At 40.5% G+C, this 16,910-nt stretch overlaps 1 protein-coding gene across 1 annotated transcript in view; it reads left to right on the top strand.

Moving 5' to 3' along the window:
- The window catches only part of gclc (glutamate-cysteine ligase, catalytic subunit), a 32,288-nt gene that overhangs the window by 6,722 nt on the left and 8,656 nt on the right, over positions 1 to 16,910 (top strand). Inside the window, exons 3-4 of the mRNA XM_034184539.1 lie at positions 16,436 to 16,618; positions 16,692 to 16,808. Of these exons, the coding sequence (XP_034040430.1) occupies positions 16,436 to 16,618; positions 16,692 to 16,808 (300 nt within the window). The remainder of the gene's footprint in view (positions 1 to 16,435; positions 16,619 to 16,691; positions 16,809 to 16,910) is intronic.

Here is a 16,910-nt window from a genome sequence, read left to right as displayed (position 1 = left end):
TCATAGCGGATGGCGCATTTGCTCTCGGAATTCGATGATAAAACCATCTTATCGCTCCCAGAATCTGAGAACTTTTCTCCAGTTGCAGCTTTTCTCGTGTGCTTCATGAGGTGGAAAACGCAGTTAGAATCTTCTCAAAAAGTAATTATTTATAATAATATTGTAATGGCTTGGTAAAACAGTTCATTGTCAGTCCTTCTTATGAGTTTGATAACGTATCTGTAAAACTATGTTTATTGTGGACGTAACATCTCGTCGTAATCGTTTAGATGCACTACGGCAATGAGACACATTGACTCGCAGTGACACTAGGATGCACCGATCCACATTTTTGTTACTTCTGATCCTGATACCTGAATTTGGATATCTGCGGATACTGATACTATTCTGATACCCGAGCTTTGTTTGCTTTATTATTGTTATTATTATTATTATTATTGTTATTGTTAATTTTATGAGGATATTTTGTATTCCCAGTTATACAGCTTCATGATGAAGTGTTTAGAGGAGAATTTTCTTAAAACAAGACCTGAAAGTTCAGCTACAATTACCAGAAGGTACATCTAAGATGCAAGCCTAGATTTGATGTTTTGGTGAAAGAATTAAGTCCTTTTATCTATAGACTTAAAAGAGAAAATATAGCGCTCTCTGTTTGTCTCTGTCTGTCTCACTCTCCTTCTCAATTTTCAATTTCAGTGGAGCTTTATTGACATGGGAATCATATGTTTACATTGTCAAAGCAAGTGTTGGAGCAAAAAAAAAAAAAAAAAAAAAATCAAAATTAAGTTCTCTCTCTCACTTGCTGTTTTCCTGCTGAGCAAACTTGGAGCTTTTTGGAAATGCGAAGCTTTTCAACTAAAATAAACCATAAATTTCTAAATGCATCATCAGCTACACTCACGCGAGGAACTCTGGATTAATACTGAAGGATTTTGATGGGAGTTTTTTTTTTTTTTTTTTTTCCTTTTTTTTTTTCTCCTACTTTTTAAAGAAAGCAATAAGTGCAAAGAAACAGAACAAACAAAAGTAAAACAAGTTTTACCTTTATTTGATCAAAAACTAACAAAAGTAACCCCTATTTCCCTCCTGGAATTAAAGTGCCAGCTCTTCTTTTGTTTAACAAAAAATACACTATGTAGTGAAAAGAAAGCTGCACCATTTTCAAAAACATTAACAAGGAATTCTTAGTACTGAATCTGAAGAAAAACACAAAACAGTAATATTTTTCATTCTCTAGCTTGACTTCAAACAATGCCACAACATACAGGGATACATGGCGTGAGCATGCATTGCATCTTACTCCTTGCAAAATTCAAAAATTTTATGAAATTCTCTCTTTAACAGATAATTTACACTTTGGCTATAATTCATTGGTCATGCAGATTAGATGATGCTTGGGGTAGGTTCCACGAACCCAGAGCGTCCTTCAGTCCCACGGCAATAACTTCACCTTTGTGATCCTCTGGAAAATAAGCTGTTTGGAGGCAAATACTCCATAGATCCCAGTCGTTGTTGATGAAGTCGCGGTCAGACTCAAGTTTGGCTGCATGGTTCGGCTGGACCACAAGTCCGTCGTTGCAGAACTCTCTGATTTTTTTTTATTTTATTATTTTTTTTTTCCCACAAGTGCGGTTGTACAGATTCAGAACGCTATTCCTACCTCCACACAACTCTAAACATCGATGAGAATGTTTCTTGACAGTTCTTGTTGAACGAAGCTGCGTCTCACTAACCGGACAGAGTTGTGATGTCATCACGCATGCGCGTATGCGCTGCTCTATCACAATTTGAAAATCCCCCCATTGACACCACCTTTTAAAGGTGGCCTCTGATTGGTCTGTAATTCGATCATCCTGTGGGAAATGTGAAGTAGCACAATACGATCAACACAATTTCTAGGCATTATATTTCATGAATAGTGGAAAATGTAGTTGTAAAGTATAAGGTTGATTCTAAATGTAGCACAATACGATCAACACAAATTTCTAGGCACTACATTTTCATGAAACGTGGGAATGTAGTTGTAAAGTGTCAAATTAATTCTAAATGTATTGTAGAATGTGAAATTCAGAAATGTGTTTAATGAATTTTTATATAAAGTAGCAGCGGTTGTTCAAATTTACTTTATAGATTATGCTAGTTTAATGAGTATAAATATTCAGTGATGATCTCATTTCATAGGTTATATATCTCATTTCTTTAAATATTGATCATTGTTAATCATTTTCATGATTTTTTTTTAATTCACTTTGATACTGTAGACACATACGAGGTCTGTCCGTAAAGTATAGGTCCTTTGTATTTTTTCAAAAACTATATGGATTTCATTCATATGTTTTTACGTCAGACATGCTTGAACCCTCGTGCGCATGCGTGAGTTTTTCCACGCCTGGTCGTTGACGTCATTCGCCTGTGAGCACTCCTTGTGGGAGGAGTCGTCCAGCCCCTCGTCGAATTCCTTGTCTGAGAAGTTGCTGAGAGACTGGCGCTTTGTTTGATCAAAATTTTTTCTAACCTGTGAGACCAACATCGAAGTGGACATGGTTCGAAAAATTAAGCTGGTTTTCAGTGAAAATTTTAACAGCTGATGAGAGATTTTGAGGTTGATTCTGTCGCTTTAAGGACTTCCCACAGAGCGAGACGTCGTGCAGCGCTCTCAGGCAGCGTCATCAGCCTGTTCAAGCTTAAAACCTCCACATTTCAGGCTCTGTTGATCCAGGACGCCGTGAGAGAACAGAGAAGTTTCAGAGAAGTCGGTTTCAGCATTTTATCCGGATATTCCACTGTTAAAGGAGATTTTTTTAATGAAAGACGTGCGGGCGGATTGCAGCGTCGGCTCGCAGCCGCCGCGACGCTCCGTCACAGGAAAAACACCTCCGTTGGAAGCCTTAAGGACAAGTTGGACATCTCCAGCTGATAAACAATTTCTCATATACTCACTCCACTGAAAGCCATCAAAAGCCAACTGGATTTTTACAAATGGTTATCAACACGGAGGTGTTTTTCCTGTGCCGTTGCGTCGGCTGCGTCCCGACAGGTCCGCACGTCTTTCATTAAAAAATCTCCTTAACAGTGGAATATCCGGATAAAATGCTGAAACCGCCTTCTTCTGAAACGTCTGTTCTCTCACGACGTCCTGGATCAATAGAGCCTGAAATGTGGAGGTTTTAAGCTTGAAACAGGCTGATGACGCTGCCTGAGAGCGCTGCGCGACGTCTTGCACCGTGGAAAAGTCCTTAAAGCTACAGAATCACCTCAAAATCTCTCATCAGCTGTTAAATTTTCACTGAAAACCAGCTTAATTTTTCGAACCACGTCCACTTCGATGTGTCTCACAGGTTTAGAAAAAATTTTGATCAAACAAAGCGCCAGTCTCTCAGCAACTTCTCAGACAAAGGAATTCTGACGAGGGGCTGGACGACTCCTCCCACAAGGAGTGCTCACAGGTGAATGATGTCACCGACAGGCGTGGAAAAACTCACGCATGCGCACGAGGGTTCAGCATGTCTGACGTAAAAACATATGAATGAAATCCTATAGTTTTTGAGAAAAAAAAAAGGACCTATACTTTACGGACAGCCTTCGTATTTGTATATTCCATAGGTGCAAAACCTCTTTTGTATACGGATTTCAGTCAAAATTTGTTTCCATGTTCCTTATATATAATTGTACAACCCCTGGCAAAAATTATGGAATCACCGGCTTTGGAAGATGTTCATTCAGTTTTTTAATTTTGTAGAAAAAAAGCAGATCACAGACCTCGACACAAACTAAAGTCATTTCAATGGCAACTTTCTGGCTTTAAGAAACACTATAAGAAATCAAGAAAAAAAATTGGGCAGTCAGTAACGGCTACTTTTTTAGACCAAGCAGAGGGAAAAAAAATATGGACTCACTCAATTCTGAGGAATAAATTATGGAATCACCCTGTAAATTTTGAAATGAAAAAGAACTTCACCAATCACGACGCGTGCCAATAGAGCGTCAAAAGCGGCCGTCGTATCAATTGTTTTGTAGTATATAATCAATAAAGTGTTACAGTGGTCCCTCGTTAATCGCTGGAGTTATGTCTAAAAATAGCCCGAAATACGCAAAACCGCGACGTAGTCAGCGTTATTTTTACAGTTTTTATAGACGTTTCAAAGCTGTAAAACCCCTCACTACACAGTTTATACACTTTCTCAATCAGGCATGAACATTTTCTTACTTTTCTCTCGTGTGTAAACACTCTCAAAGTTCAAACCTTAGTAGGAAAATAATACCAAACTGTTTTCAGGCCCAAACATTTGTTTGAGAAATAAAATAGAAAGTTTTCCTATAAATAATTATGATGGCATTTAGAACTAACTAATTAATTTGAATGATCAACGAACGAGGTCGGACACATAAGAAATTATTAATAGTGACTGACCAGTATGTCACAGATCGCGCCTCTGCGTCCTGACGCCGCGCCTTTTCCCACTCACATCTCGCTGCAGCAGGTGTTTGTTTCCGTGTGACAAACACAGTTATGAGTAGTTGTTGGCGCTCTTTTTTTTATTCTGGGCGACAAGATTCTTATAAACAGATACGCAGAACACTGTAAAAAAAAAAAAAAAAAAAAAAAAAAAGGCATGCAAAATTGGACTAAATACTCCGAGGCCATGACAGGTGAACGGCGTTATAGCGAGGGACCACTGTATTCTCTTTTCACATGTCAATTCTTGACATGTGGATATTTGCTCGCTCAATTAATAAGACACGCCTAATCTGTCAGATTTTTTTTTTTATTTTTTAAATGTATTTCTGTATTTATTTTATTGTGACAACCAAATGGAGACGACAAAATCTGGTTGCAGCACGGGCGAATTAAGGGAATGACGAAACTACAGTTGTTATTATCAGTTTCATTGTCTAAAATGATCACACCACATAAAGTTAAGCTCAGCGCTGCTCTGGCCCCAGGCTCGACGTCTGGAGAAAGGGCGTGCAGCGCTTTCTTTGCAGTCAGCGCTGTAGCCACGGATCATGCTCCATAGTATAATCAGGAAAGTGTTATTTATGTAACATATGCATTGATTTGTATAATGGCGCTGTTTGTCATGTTGATCATCTTCATTTTTATGTGGATTCCAGCGCTGGTTCATTTTGGTGTATCATTTACACCACCCTCTCGACCTGGTGTATATTTCAGCGCAGCGTACGCCAACGACCACATTGCTAATGCCAAGTAGCGCAGGCCGTTTTGGCGTACACCCCATATACGCTCAGATATCGCCGTACGCAACGTTGATACATGAGGGCCCATTGAGACAGACGTGCGGAGAAATTCGCGCGTCGGGACGGAGCCGCATGGCGCAAAGCAACGCCGCGATGAAGCCTCACAGGACATGTTCTGGCATGTCCAGCTCATCCACAATTTCTCGGATAGTCACAACGACTGAAAAGCCACTGAAAGCCGTCCCGTGAGACCAAACACGGAGGTGCTTTTGGTCCGCGCCATGAGCGGCTCCATGGCGCATCCCTCCGCTTCTCTTTCCATGACAAAAACTCCTGTACAGTGGAATGTGCCGAAATTCCAATTCTATTATCAGTACCTCCTGTGAATTTCTGTGTAGTAAAAGTAGGCTTTACACGTTTTTTTTATGTCAATAACATTTTATTGAGTATCAAAGTAAATAAATATGAAATTGGTCACTGAACCCTTGATCTCTGGACATAAACAAAATCTGTAGTTTTTCTCAAAAGCATTTCTTTTCAAACATTAATGGCACAAATCTAACTCCATACCTCTGCAGCCAGCTGTGCTACAAGTCAACATCAATGTAATTCATAAAGAACGCAGGACGTCTCATTTTGGGAGGAAAAAAAACACTTTAGTCTGTTGTAGTTTGTTGCCTGTGTTAGTGTTTGGAAAGAGGTGTCATTTGATTCAAAACGGCAATTCGCTTTGAAGTTATTAATTCAAGCCGGACTCTTGACTCAGCAGAGAGCGGCGCAGCATTTGGAGCTGTTCGAACGGAATGGAGGACGATTCTCGTTTCTTGCCTACAACAAAACAAGAGTCCCAGTTAGTGAATTTAATATCCGCACAAAAGTGACTCATGAACACGATTGTCATTTTAAATGGCTTTGAGACGGGTTAAGAAGTGGACTTGCCGCTTCTGAAAAGCAGCGAAGCAATGAACCAACGAAGCACTGGGTCGGCGCACTGCTTCGTTGCTTCAAGAACAGCCGCTGGAGAAGCGGTTGATTCCAGACCCGCTGCAGGGTCTACAATCAATGTAAAGAAATGATCATTTTCCCGATAAAACACCCTCAAAAACAAGGACTGATAAGGAAATCGTTAATCAAAAAGACTATTGATGTCAGTGGATCAAATAATTTCTTAACTATTCTCAATACCCGTACCTTGCGCCCCCCCCCAAAAAAAACTCTCATGCCCCCAGGGGTGTGGGGGGGGGGGACACGCCTCACAGTTTGAAAACCACTGCTCCAGAATACATCATTTAGGGTCTTTTTTTTTCCCCAATGTACCTGGGGGAGGCCGGACACTACGCAGAATGCTGGTCCGCACCTAATATTTCGGCCACCGTGACTTTATTTATTTGGACACCCAAAAGTTCACTTTCTGCCCAAAACTATGTGAGGAGGGAGTGTTGACCCCGTTGGTAGGTATAACGTAGTCTTCTAAGAACAGTGATTGGTTATCACAAAAAGGGAAATAGAAAAAAAAACAAATGTGCTCCTAGTTGTGAATGGACAGTAAAATCAATCAATCCTATAACCTGAGCTGTATTTAGAAATATGTAATCATGAAAATAATTTGATGTCATGATGAAACACAGCAAAATTACATTAATCCTTACACAGCTTCAAAATGTACATACCTCATTCACATGGCAATTATTATATTGATTAGCTTATTGTTATGTTTTACTCTCCATGCTGGTAATTGCACACAAGCGGCAAAATGGTAAAATGGACTGTATTTATATAGCACACTTACATCTGCATCAGACGCTCAAAGTGCTTTACACATCAGTGCCTCACATTCACCACAATGTGAGGGTGGCGAGTGTGAGAAGCGTTGGCATGTGTGCATACATGAGGTTTTGAGATTACCTGTGATTTGACCCACTTGCTTGAGGCGTATTCCCTGGGCGTGCACACTAATGTCCTTAAGATGTCTTGTAAATCACTCCAGAGGTGATATCTGGTTTCAAAAACAGCGTGTTTAGATTTATAAGCGTTTGTTTCTTGCTAACGTTTATGAGAAACCTATTAAATTTCTAAAGAAATAAGATGTTTTGGAGCATTTTCCGCCATCTTCATTTATTTTGTTTGAGCAAGCAGCTAGTTGATGTCCTGTTGCCTTTCTTTACTCCAATTGTCTTTCACGGCGTCCTTCCCAATATCCCTCACGCACATTGGGGGAAGTCTCCACGTGATCTGACGTCCTTACCAAAGGTAGGTGATGGCCATCTGATTGCTTCATTCTCCGTTCAGGGGGGAGAAATTCTAAATTGTTTCCAGACGGTGTGAATTTGGATCACATTGGTAATGTCATTGTGAATCCCTTACTTAAATGCTAATGAATAAAATTATAGTGGTGCTAAAGAAAATAATTTTTTATGACTTAAAGCTTAAAAAACCCAGCAGCCTTACAGCTTTAAATATTAGGGGTGTAATTATCAGACATGTGTAAAACATTGGATTCAGATATATGCTTAAGATGTTGAAGCTACTGTACAATGTTCATTCACAGACTTATTTATTTATTTAAAGGTAAGGTTATGTCAAGTCTGTATTGGGGAAATGCATTTTTTCCCCTTCACATGATAGAACTGTGGGGATAGTTGCTTAAATGGAAAATTTTCATCTGACACAGTAGAAGACATGCTGCCATGTGTTGGGTAAACATAATTCAGAATCTAAAACATGTACATATGTGGTCAGTAATTGACATGCACTTATGGACAAGAATGTCATGGCAATATATCTAGCGTGTCTCATAGAATTTATTTATTTTCAGGCTTTTTTTTTTTTTTTTGCCAGCTTGCACTCGGCCGAGACGGACGCACTTTTCTCTTCTCCCTCCCTCCTTATCTTTCCTGTTTCTGTGGCGTGTTGTCTGTGAGGCTGCAGCTTTGCTCTTCTGGAAAATGACAAAAATGGATCTGTTAAAGTGGTCTCTGAACGCAGTTGACACTATTTTTTTCTACAAGACATTCAGGGGTGGAGGACCCGACCTGTCCTGCCGGGACGCATGTGATGGGTTACGTGATGGTCTTGTGGAGGAGATGGCAGGTCATGTGCCTTTACATGCTTTCTGTGGAGGACGTCGAAGATGTGTACATATTTGGCTTGGTGGTGACCAGCTTTCTGATGTGTGGAGCGGGCACTATGCTGGTTTACCGGAAAATCAAGAAAGTGGAAGCAGCTTTGATTGGTCCTTCCAGGCTGCCCTACATGATTGATTCGATTGGGAAGGCAGTGGCTGCGCAGTCGGCGGGGGTTAACCGCGTGTTGGAAAACATCTCAAGCAGAATTGCAGCCCTGGAAACCCGCTCTGACCGTCTGTGAAGACCACATTCTACATTCAGATGCATTGAGAGCCACTCTGTTCTCAGAACTGTGGAATCTTTCAGGCGTCAGGCTTCCCCAAACACAGCTGCATTTCAAGGTCACTGTGATAAAACCTCCTCAGAAGATCAACACTTAAGCCTCACTCCCTGGTCTTCCCCCCTCCCCTCAGCTTCTCCAGCTCTGACGTTGACTGTGTTCAGGACTGCGCAGGGCTGCCCCCTCCCCCTCCAGGATTGTCGGACAAGGCCATTGACGGCGCCAAACAGGCTGCCTCTGGAGTGTTCTGATAAACTGGACCTTTTCAAATCTCGGTTGTCGTCCTGTGTCCTTGTTTTTATCTGTGTGATTATTGTTTTCTGTGCTGATGGGGATTTTTTTCCTCATTGCCGCTGTGTAATGCAGCGGCTATGAGGTTTTTTTTTTTTCTCCTTTTCCCTCGTGTTTTGCTTTCATATATATGTTTTATGTACCGGGCCGGCCTATGTGTTGTGTGTGTGTGTGTGTGTGTGTGTTGTTTATGGGTCGTGTTGGTTTGCTCAGCCCTGCTGTTGACCAAGGCAGGGATGTACATCTGGAGCTGGTCCCCAGGCGCCTAATGGCGACTTCTGCTCCTACTGGCAATTAGGATGGGTTAAATGCAGTAGACACATTTCATTGTGCAGGGAACATGTTCTTCTGTGCATATGACAATAAAATTTCTTTGAATCCTTGAAGGTACTTACTGAGGGATAGACTAGAAACGTGAGGTGTATTGTGCAAATAAAGTAAGTCACTCAGAAATGCAAACGCTAAACATAAGAAATGTGCTCATTAGTTATGAAATCCTTCCATAGTCCTGCAAAGCTTGATCGTTTATTTAATAAAAACATACACGATCTACTTTTCACAGAAAATGTTTCTTTACCAGTAAATGGGTAGATCACATAGAAAGGTCACCTGAGCTTATAAAAAAATCAAAGACTATTGGCCCAGTCACATGGCACTTAACAAAGGGCAACGAAGCCCTAACGAAACAAGAAATCTGGACTTTCGTTGACTGTCGTTGGCATTGTTTAACCTTCGTTCCTGCAGCTGTTCCTGCAGCTGGCGCTTTGTCAGGATTTTTAAACTGTTGAAAAATTTGAACAAAGGGCAATGAAAACCTCAATTCGTCAGTATTTCGATTTGCTGTCGTTCTTGATGTTTTTTTTTTATTGTTTTGCTTAGTTTTTGTAATGTTAGTGTTTGACTTCGTTCGAACAGCTGAATGTTTTCACACAGTGCAGAAGCCGTTTTGTGAGCGCTGCTGCTGATGCTGCGTTCATGTACCATCAGAAATTACAGGGCAAATTCAGCCTGTTTGCTTGGATTTTTTTTTTTATCTGGGTGGGGGTTCAGCTTCAGTGGTCTCAGGCACTTTTTATATGGGAAGAATTGATCTTTTGTGTGGATACAATTAATTGTTTTTCCACAAGCAACTGCTGAATTTGAAACAAAAAAAAGTTGTGTAATTTCCAACGGTACTTGAAAGCAGCAGCAGCTCCTGCGTGCGCTTATTTTTTATTAAATATAACCATTATGAGTGTAGGAATGACAATCCAGCCCTTATGTACATGCGGCAGCAGGTAGATGATTCAGATGACAATATAAACAGCTGTTCTGGAAGGCAGAATTCACATTGTGGATCAGCTGCAGTTAGTGGAATAACTGCACTTGGGGAGTCAATGCACGACATTCACACGGACTGATCAATTTACTGCTCTGATATATTCAGTCATCTTTACACTTACATTTATTCCCCTTTTTGACAGTTTTCTGTTATAAATCAATATATATGGCTTAGTAACGCATTACAGTAATACAGCAGTGACCACGTACACCAGTTTTTTTTGTTTGTTTTATTTTTTAGCAAGACGGAGCGCGCAGCGTGTCGTCAGACAGTGAGGATCCTGATGATGAAGGAGATGATCCCTCTTTTGTTCTGGATGAGCTCCGTCCCAGCACCGGGTCCTGGAACTCAGAGATGCAGACAGACAGACACTGCTCCAGCTGTGGCTCCAGGCGCATTTCATTGAAAGCGTCGAGATCGTTAGCTTCGGTTTTGTTTAGTTCCTCTTTCGTCCCTTTTGCTCTCTTGCTTCACAGGCTGTTCGGTGATAACGCTCTTTCGTCCACCTTTTCTCAACAAGTTGTGACTTTTTTTAACTTTTTTCCCTTCGTTCAGGAATTGTCCTGTGACGTATGACTGGGCCATAAGCACTCTAAGTTTCAGCATCAATAGGGCACCGCAGTGTTGTTTGAGGGCGGGCGCTAAAGGGTTAAAATACTTCCGGGGATGGAAACATGGCGTTTTCTGAGATGTTGGGCAAACAAAGTAAAAATACAAAGAAAAAGTGACGATGCGATGGAAAGTGGACATGTGTTGCGGTTTGTTTGAGCCAGAGCTCAAACGTGTTGAGGCGGTTGTGCAGGTGAGAGAACATAGCTACTCTTGTTAGCTGTGTAGGTTTCTGAAATGTAGATGTTTGGTGTGGAAAAGGAGTTATTGATGAGTTTTAAGAGCACCAGCGAGTCATACAGTTGGTGAGAGTATTTCATCAAAATGGGGTGCAGCTGCACAAAATATATTCAAGGAAAGGCGAGGTTATGAGTCAAAATGTGTCAAATCACTTAAAAAAACAATTACTCTACAAAAGAGTTTGCATAGCTGAACAACAATCATTTGCAGTGTAGTTTAAGAGTACACAACAGGTAAGAAACTTGACTCTTTTTCTTTTCTTTTTTTTCCCCTCCCTGTAGTCAAATGACAGTGTGTATTCTAGAGTTTCCTTCAACCCTGTACTGTTAATTGTCTTGTCACTTGATATTTTTCAAAGGTGATCATATTTCCTTGATGAAATGCCTGACCTTCAATAGGGACCTGCCTCATTTAATGGCTGGATCAAAACGTCATCTGAAAAAAAAACAAAAAAACACCTGCCCTAAATAAGCGCTGGGCATTAAAAAGGACTACGTTTGGTCGAGTCACTCTTCTTTTTTTTTTTTCTTTTTTTTTTTTCTTCTGTGAAGTGGTACCTTAAAATCCTAAAGCCTGATTTATGCTTCTACATTTCCGTAACTCCGTGTCCATGCAGTGACGTTGATGTGGGCGTGACCCTTTCAAAGTTCTTCATCGCGTTGATGGGTGTCGTCATGCAATTTACCTCCAGAATAATAGGGGTACAACACAAAGAACAAGGTCTTTCGGCCTGCACCGCTGTCATGGACTAAGATTACCCCAACACCTGATGTGTATATTTGCTATCTGCACATGCACGAAAAACTGGAAGTTTGTTCTGTGCCGACTTTGCCCTCCGTGAAAAACCAAACCAAAGTTTGTTCTGTGCCGAGTTTACACTTTCTGTAACCCTGAGAGACCAGATCCCTCGCTCCCCCAAACACCATATCTTAATTAATTTGGAAACCATTTCAGGGCATCCACAGTGCTGCCCCCACCCAGAAGCAACCATGCCCTGAGAGTCTACCATTAAATCAAAAATGCTCCTGTAGAATACCAGATCACTTCCAAGTGGGGCATACATTTGGAATTATAATTTCAGACCCCTCTATCCTTCCTGTTACCCTGACAAATCTGCCGTCTTCAGCACTGATTTCTGAGATATGTTCATAGTTGAGTGCACTGGAAATAAGTATAGCCACCCCCTCTCCATGTTTAGATTTGACTGATGATGAAAACACATATTTAAAACCCTTTCTTTTCAGCCTCAAATGGTCTGTTTGGTTCATATGTGTCTGAAATGAGGCAATTTGGACTCTTTCGCTTTTTAATTTTGATAATGTCTTCTTTATCTTAACATTCGTGACCCCGTTTACATTGAAAGATATCATTTTTACTGGCTCATTTTTCACGTGGTTATATCAACTGAACGTACAGTATTCCCAACAGCAGCAGGTAACCCCCCTCCCCCGAAACCCAACATAAAGAACAACCGGAAAACCAATGAAGTACAGTAGTGTTCAGAATAATAGTAGTGCTGTGTGACTAAAAAGATTAATCCAGGTTTTGAGTATATTTCTTATTGTTACATGGGAAACAAGGTACCAGTAGATTCAGTAGATTCTCACAAATCCAACAAGACCAAGCATTCATGATATGCACACTCTTAAGGCTATGAAATTGGGCTATTGTTTAAAAAAAAAAAGTAGAAAAGGGGGTGTTCACAATAATAGTAGTATGGCATTCAGTCAGTGAGTTCATCAATTTTGTGGAACAAACAGGTGTGAATCAGGTGTCCCCTATTTAAGGATGAAGCCAGCACCTGTTGAACATGCTTTTCTCTTTGAAAACCTGAGGGAAATGGGACGTTCAAGACATTGTTCAGAAGAACAGCGTAGTTTGATTAAAAAGTTGATTGGAGAGGGGAAAACTTATACGCAGGTGCAAATAATTATAGGCTGTTCATCTACAGTGATCTCCAATGCTTTAAAATAGACAAAAAAAAGACGTGTGGAAGACAACGGAAAACAACCATCAAAATGGATAGAAGAATAACCAGAATGGCAAAGGCTCACCCATTGATCAGCTCCAGGATGATCAAAGACAGTCTGGAGTTACCTATAAGTGCTGTGACAGTTAGAAGACGCCTGTGTGAAGCTAATTTATTTGCAAGAATCCCCCGCAAAGTCTCTCTGTTAAATAAAAGACGTGCAGAAGAGGTTACAACTTGCCAAAGAACACATCAACTCGCCTAAAGAGAAATGGAGGAATATTTTGTGGACTGATGAGAGTAAAATTGTTCTTTTTGGGTCCAAGGGCCGCAGACAGTTTGTGAGACGACCCCCAAACTCTGAATTCAAGCCACATTTCACAGTGAAGGCAGTGAAGCATGGTGGTGCAAGCATCATGATATGGGCATGTTTCTCCTACTATGGTGTTGGGCCTATATATTGCATACCAGGTATCATGGATCAGTTTGGATATGTCAAAATACTTGAAGAGGTCATGTTGCCTTATGCTGAAGAGGACATGCCCTTGAAATGGGTGTTTCAACAAGACAATGACCCCAAGCACACTAGTAAACGAGCAAAATCTTGGTTCCAAACCAACAAAATTAATGCCTCGCAGATGTGAAGAAATCATGAAAAACTGGTTATACAACTAAATACTAGTTTAGTGATTCACAGGATTGCTAAAAAAGCAGTTTGAACATAATAGTTTTGAGTTTGTAGTATCAACAGCAGATGCTACTATTATTGTGAACACCCCCTTTTCTACTTTTTTTTTTACTAATAGCCCAGTTTCATAGCCTTAAGAGTGTGCATATCATGAATTCTTGGTCTTGTTGGATTTGTGAGAATCTACTGAATCTACTGGTACCTTGTTTCCCATGTAACAATAAGAAATATACTCAAAACCTGGATTAATCTTTTTAGTCACATAGCACTACTGTTATTCCGAACACTACTGTATAAGGTGTATAACTGAAGCAAGAATGCTCCAGAACATGCTTCCAGCAGTGAGTTGCTTCCATTAGTCTTTGAAGGAATTCCCCTAATTTTTCCCTGAATCGGGGGGCCTTCCCCTATAATGACACCCCCAGTAAAAAAAAAAATAAAAATAAAAATCTCACACATTTTAGCTGGACACTAATTACAATTTTACTGTATCATCCATATCACCAACCTCCAGGTAAAACTGGAGGTTGCCAGGCGCACGGTTAATGGACTTTTTGCAGACTCGTAAGCACCACGCAAATGCCTCTAAGCCGTCGCAGTAACTCGAACACAAACTGCGCCATGCTGTTGTTGCTAAATTTTGAACATCTCATCTTGAAATTAGCACCACGCTCAGAGAGGAGCCTCGTTAACTGAAGATAATGCCTCTAAGAGCCACTCTGAGCCACTATAATGCCACGATAGCTCACTAAACAAAAAAACAGGGTGCGTGGCTCCTTCTTCACTCGGTGTTACCGAGGCTTAAGTACCAGCAAGCCTGACAATGTATGATAATTACACCCCTAATAATATTTAAAGCTGTACACCCGCTGGGTTCTTAAGATTTAAATCATAAAAATAATTTTCTGTGGCACCACTATAATTTTATTCACTAGCATTTAAATAAAGGATTCATAATATCTTATTGCCAATATGAAAATTCACGCTGTCTGTATACAATTTAGAATTCCTCCCCCTGAAGAGAAGAATGTGAAGCAATCAGATGGCCATCACCTACCTTTTAATTTAGGATTGTGTGTCATGTAGGTTTTTTCAGTGACATAACAAATAAAACAGGCTTTTGTTAATATAAGGTTGTCATGCAGCCCTGTGGCTTTTACAGGAGCGCATACCATCGTAACACAACATTTTAGCCCTTGGTGAGTCTGTTTTGGATAGTTACAACTTTTAACCCATGATCGTAGATCCATATGTGAAAATGACTGAGATTTTGGAACCACACTGTTGAGCTCTGTTAAGTTAGCATCATGCTATATGAGGTTGTAACCCTGAATGGTAATTCTTATGTTCTCCTCTTAAAATAAATCTGTTGACTTGGAGGCTGGTCTGTCATGACCCCTTTCCTAATCATTGGGCTTTGTGTGGAATGCCATATTGAAGATTACTTTGCACAAACTAGGAAAATTACTTGCATAAAAAAGAATTTTCAACTTGGGAATGAGTAGAAGGGGATAGCTATCAAAACCTGACCTAAATAATCCACTCCCATAATTCACTATAAAAGATCCACTATAAAACGTATGTCTAATGTAATGTTAATGAAAGCTCATGCCAGTATGCAGGTACTTGAATAGCCAATTTGTGTGTTTTACAATAAAGCACTCCCAGGTTTGGCTGTCTTCATGCCACTGCTGTATTCTGATGAATTTTTAGAAACCTGTAAGCACTGTTTGGTGTTGATCACAGAGATGTGTGTGATTGCTGTCAGTGTCCCTGTTACATCACAGAGAACAAACTATCAGAAGGTCGGCAAACAGTGGATTTGTCCTTTTTTTTTTTTTTTTTTTTTTTTGGGTGTGTGTACCGTACCTGCATTCAGATGCTGGATAATATGTTTACTTAAAACAGTAACCAATATCTTGATTTGTTTAGCGAGTTTTTTGAGATTGTGATTGAAAAAGGTCAAACTTAAGCAAATGGTAAATGGACTGCATTTATATAGCGCTTTTCCATCTGCATCAGATGCTCAAAGTGCTTTACACATCAATGCCACACATTCACCCCGATGTGAGGGTGCTGCCATACAAAGTACTCACTACACACCAGGAGCAACTTGGGGATTAAGGACCTTGCCCAAGAGCCCTTAGTGATTTTCCGGTCAGGCTGGGATTTGAACCGAGGATCCTCTGGTCTCACGCCCAACGCTTAACCACTAGACCACCACTTAAGCAAACATGTTTATGATAATGGCAGCCTATCAAAAAGGTAAGTAATGTTTTTTTTTTGTTTTCTTTCTCCTAAGTCATCAAGGACAAAGCTCCTAGAAATGCCTTTTGTATGCCAAAACCAGTAATAGTTGCTTAGAAATGAAAAAGATGATTTTTAAGCAGGCTGTGTAAATGTGTTTGTGAAAGAGCTGAGTCTGGATGTGTGGAGATGGCCTCATGCAGAAGGACCAGGAACTGAAGAATTCCTTATTACTGCCCCTCTGTTGCACACAAATGGCACACTTCAGTGCACAAATAGTGTTGCGTTTGTTTGCCCTGCCATGATTACTGCTGCGATATGATGAAGGCAAAGAGAAAAGCAGGTCGTTGTTTATTATTTCAGAAAGGTCATGTGATAATGAGAATGTGGCGTATTCCTGGTGGCCTTCTTGCGAAGCTTAAAATTAATGTTTTGCCATATGTTTTGTAAAATTATGTGTTTGCAGTCACCCCACACTTTGGAGACCAGAGTATAGCAGCTACATGATTGAAGGAACTCCAGGTCAGCCTTATGGTGGGACAATGTCAGAGTTTAACACAGTTGAAGGCAACATGGGCAAGCGAAGGAGGGAGGCATCATCTGTCCTCAACCCCAATGAATCCCTCTGCACAATTACTGCATTCCCAAGGTACTTTGGCTTATGTTCAGGAACCATTGTTTGCACCTGGACGGCAACATTTCAATATTTGTCCTATTTTCAGGTTAGGTTGTGCAGGTTTCACAAAGCCCGAGTACCGACCGACACCTGTTGAAAAGGGAAGGTGTCAAAGTCACTGTTTTTGTCCAGATGAAGCCATCAGCAGACACCCGAGATTCAGGTACACTTTATGAAACCATAAAGGTGTTGTTACCAGACAGATGTAAATTTTTAAAAAGATTTACATTTGTAATTCTCAGGTTGTTTGACCCTTCTACAGTTA

Source organism: Thalassophryne amazonica, chromosome 13 (genome assembly GCF_902500255.1).
Source record: "Thalassophryne amazonica chromosome 13, fThaAma1.1, whole genome shotgun sequence".
Lineage (NCBI taxonomy): Eukaryota > Metazoa > Chordata > Actinopteri > Batrachoidiformes > Batrachoididae > Thalassophryne > Thalassophryne amazonica.
The sequence above is the reverse complement of the archived record's forward strand: the minus strand, read 5'-3'. Positions and strand labels throughout refer to the sequence as shown.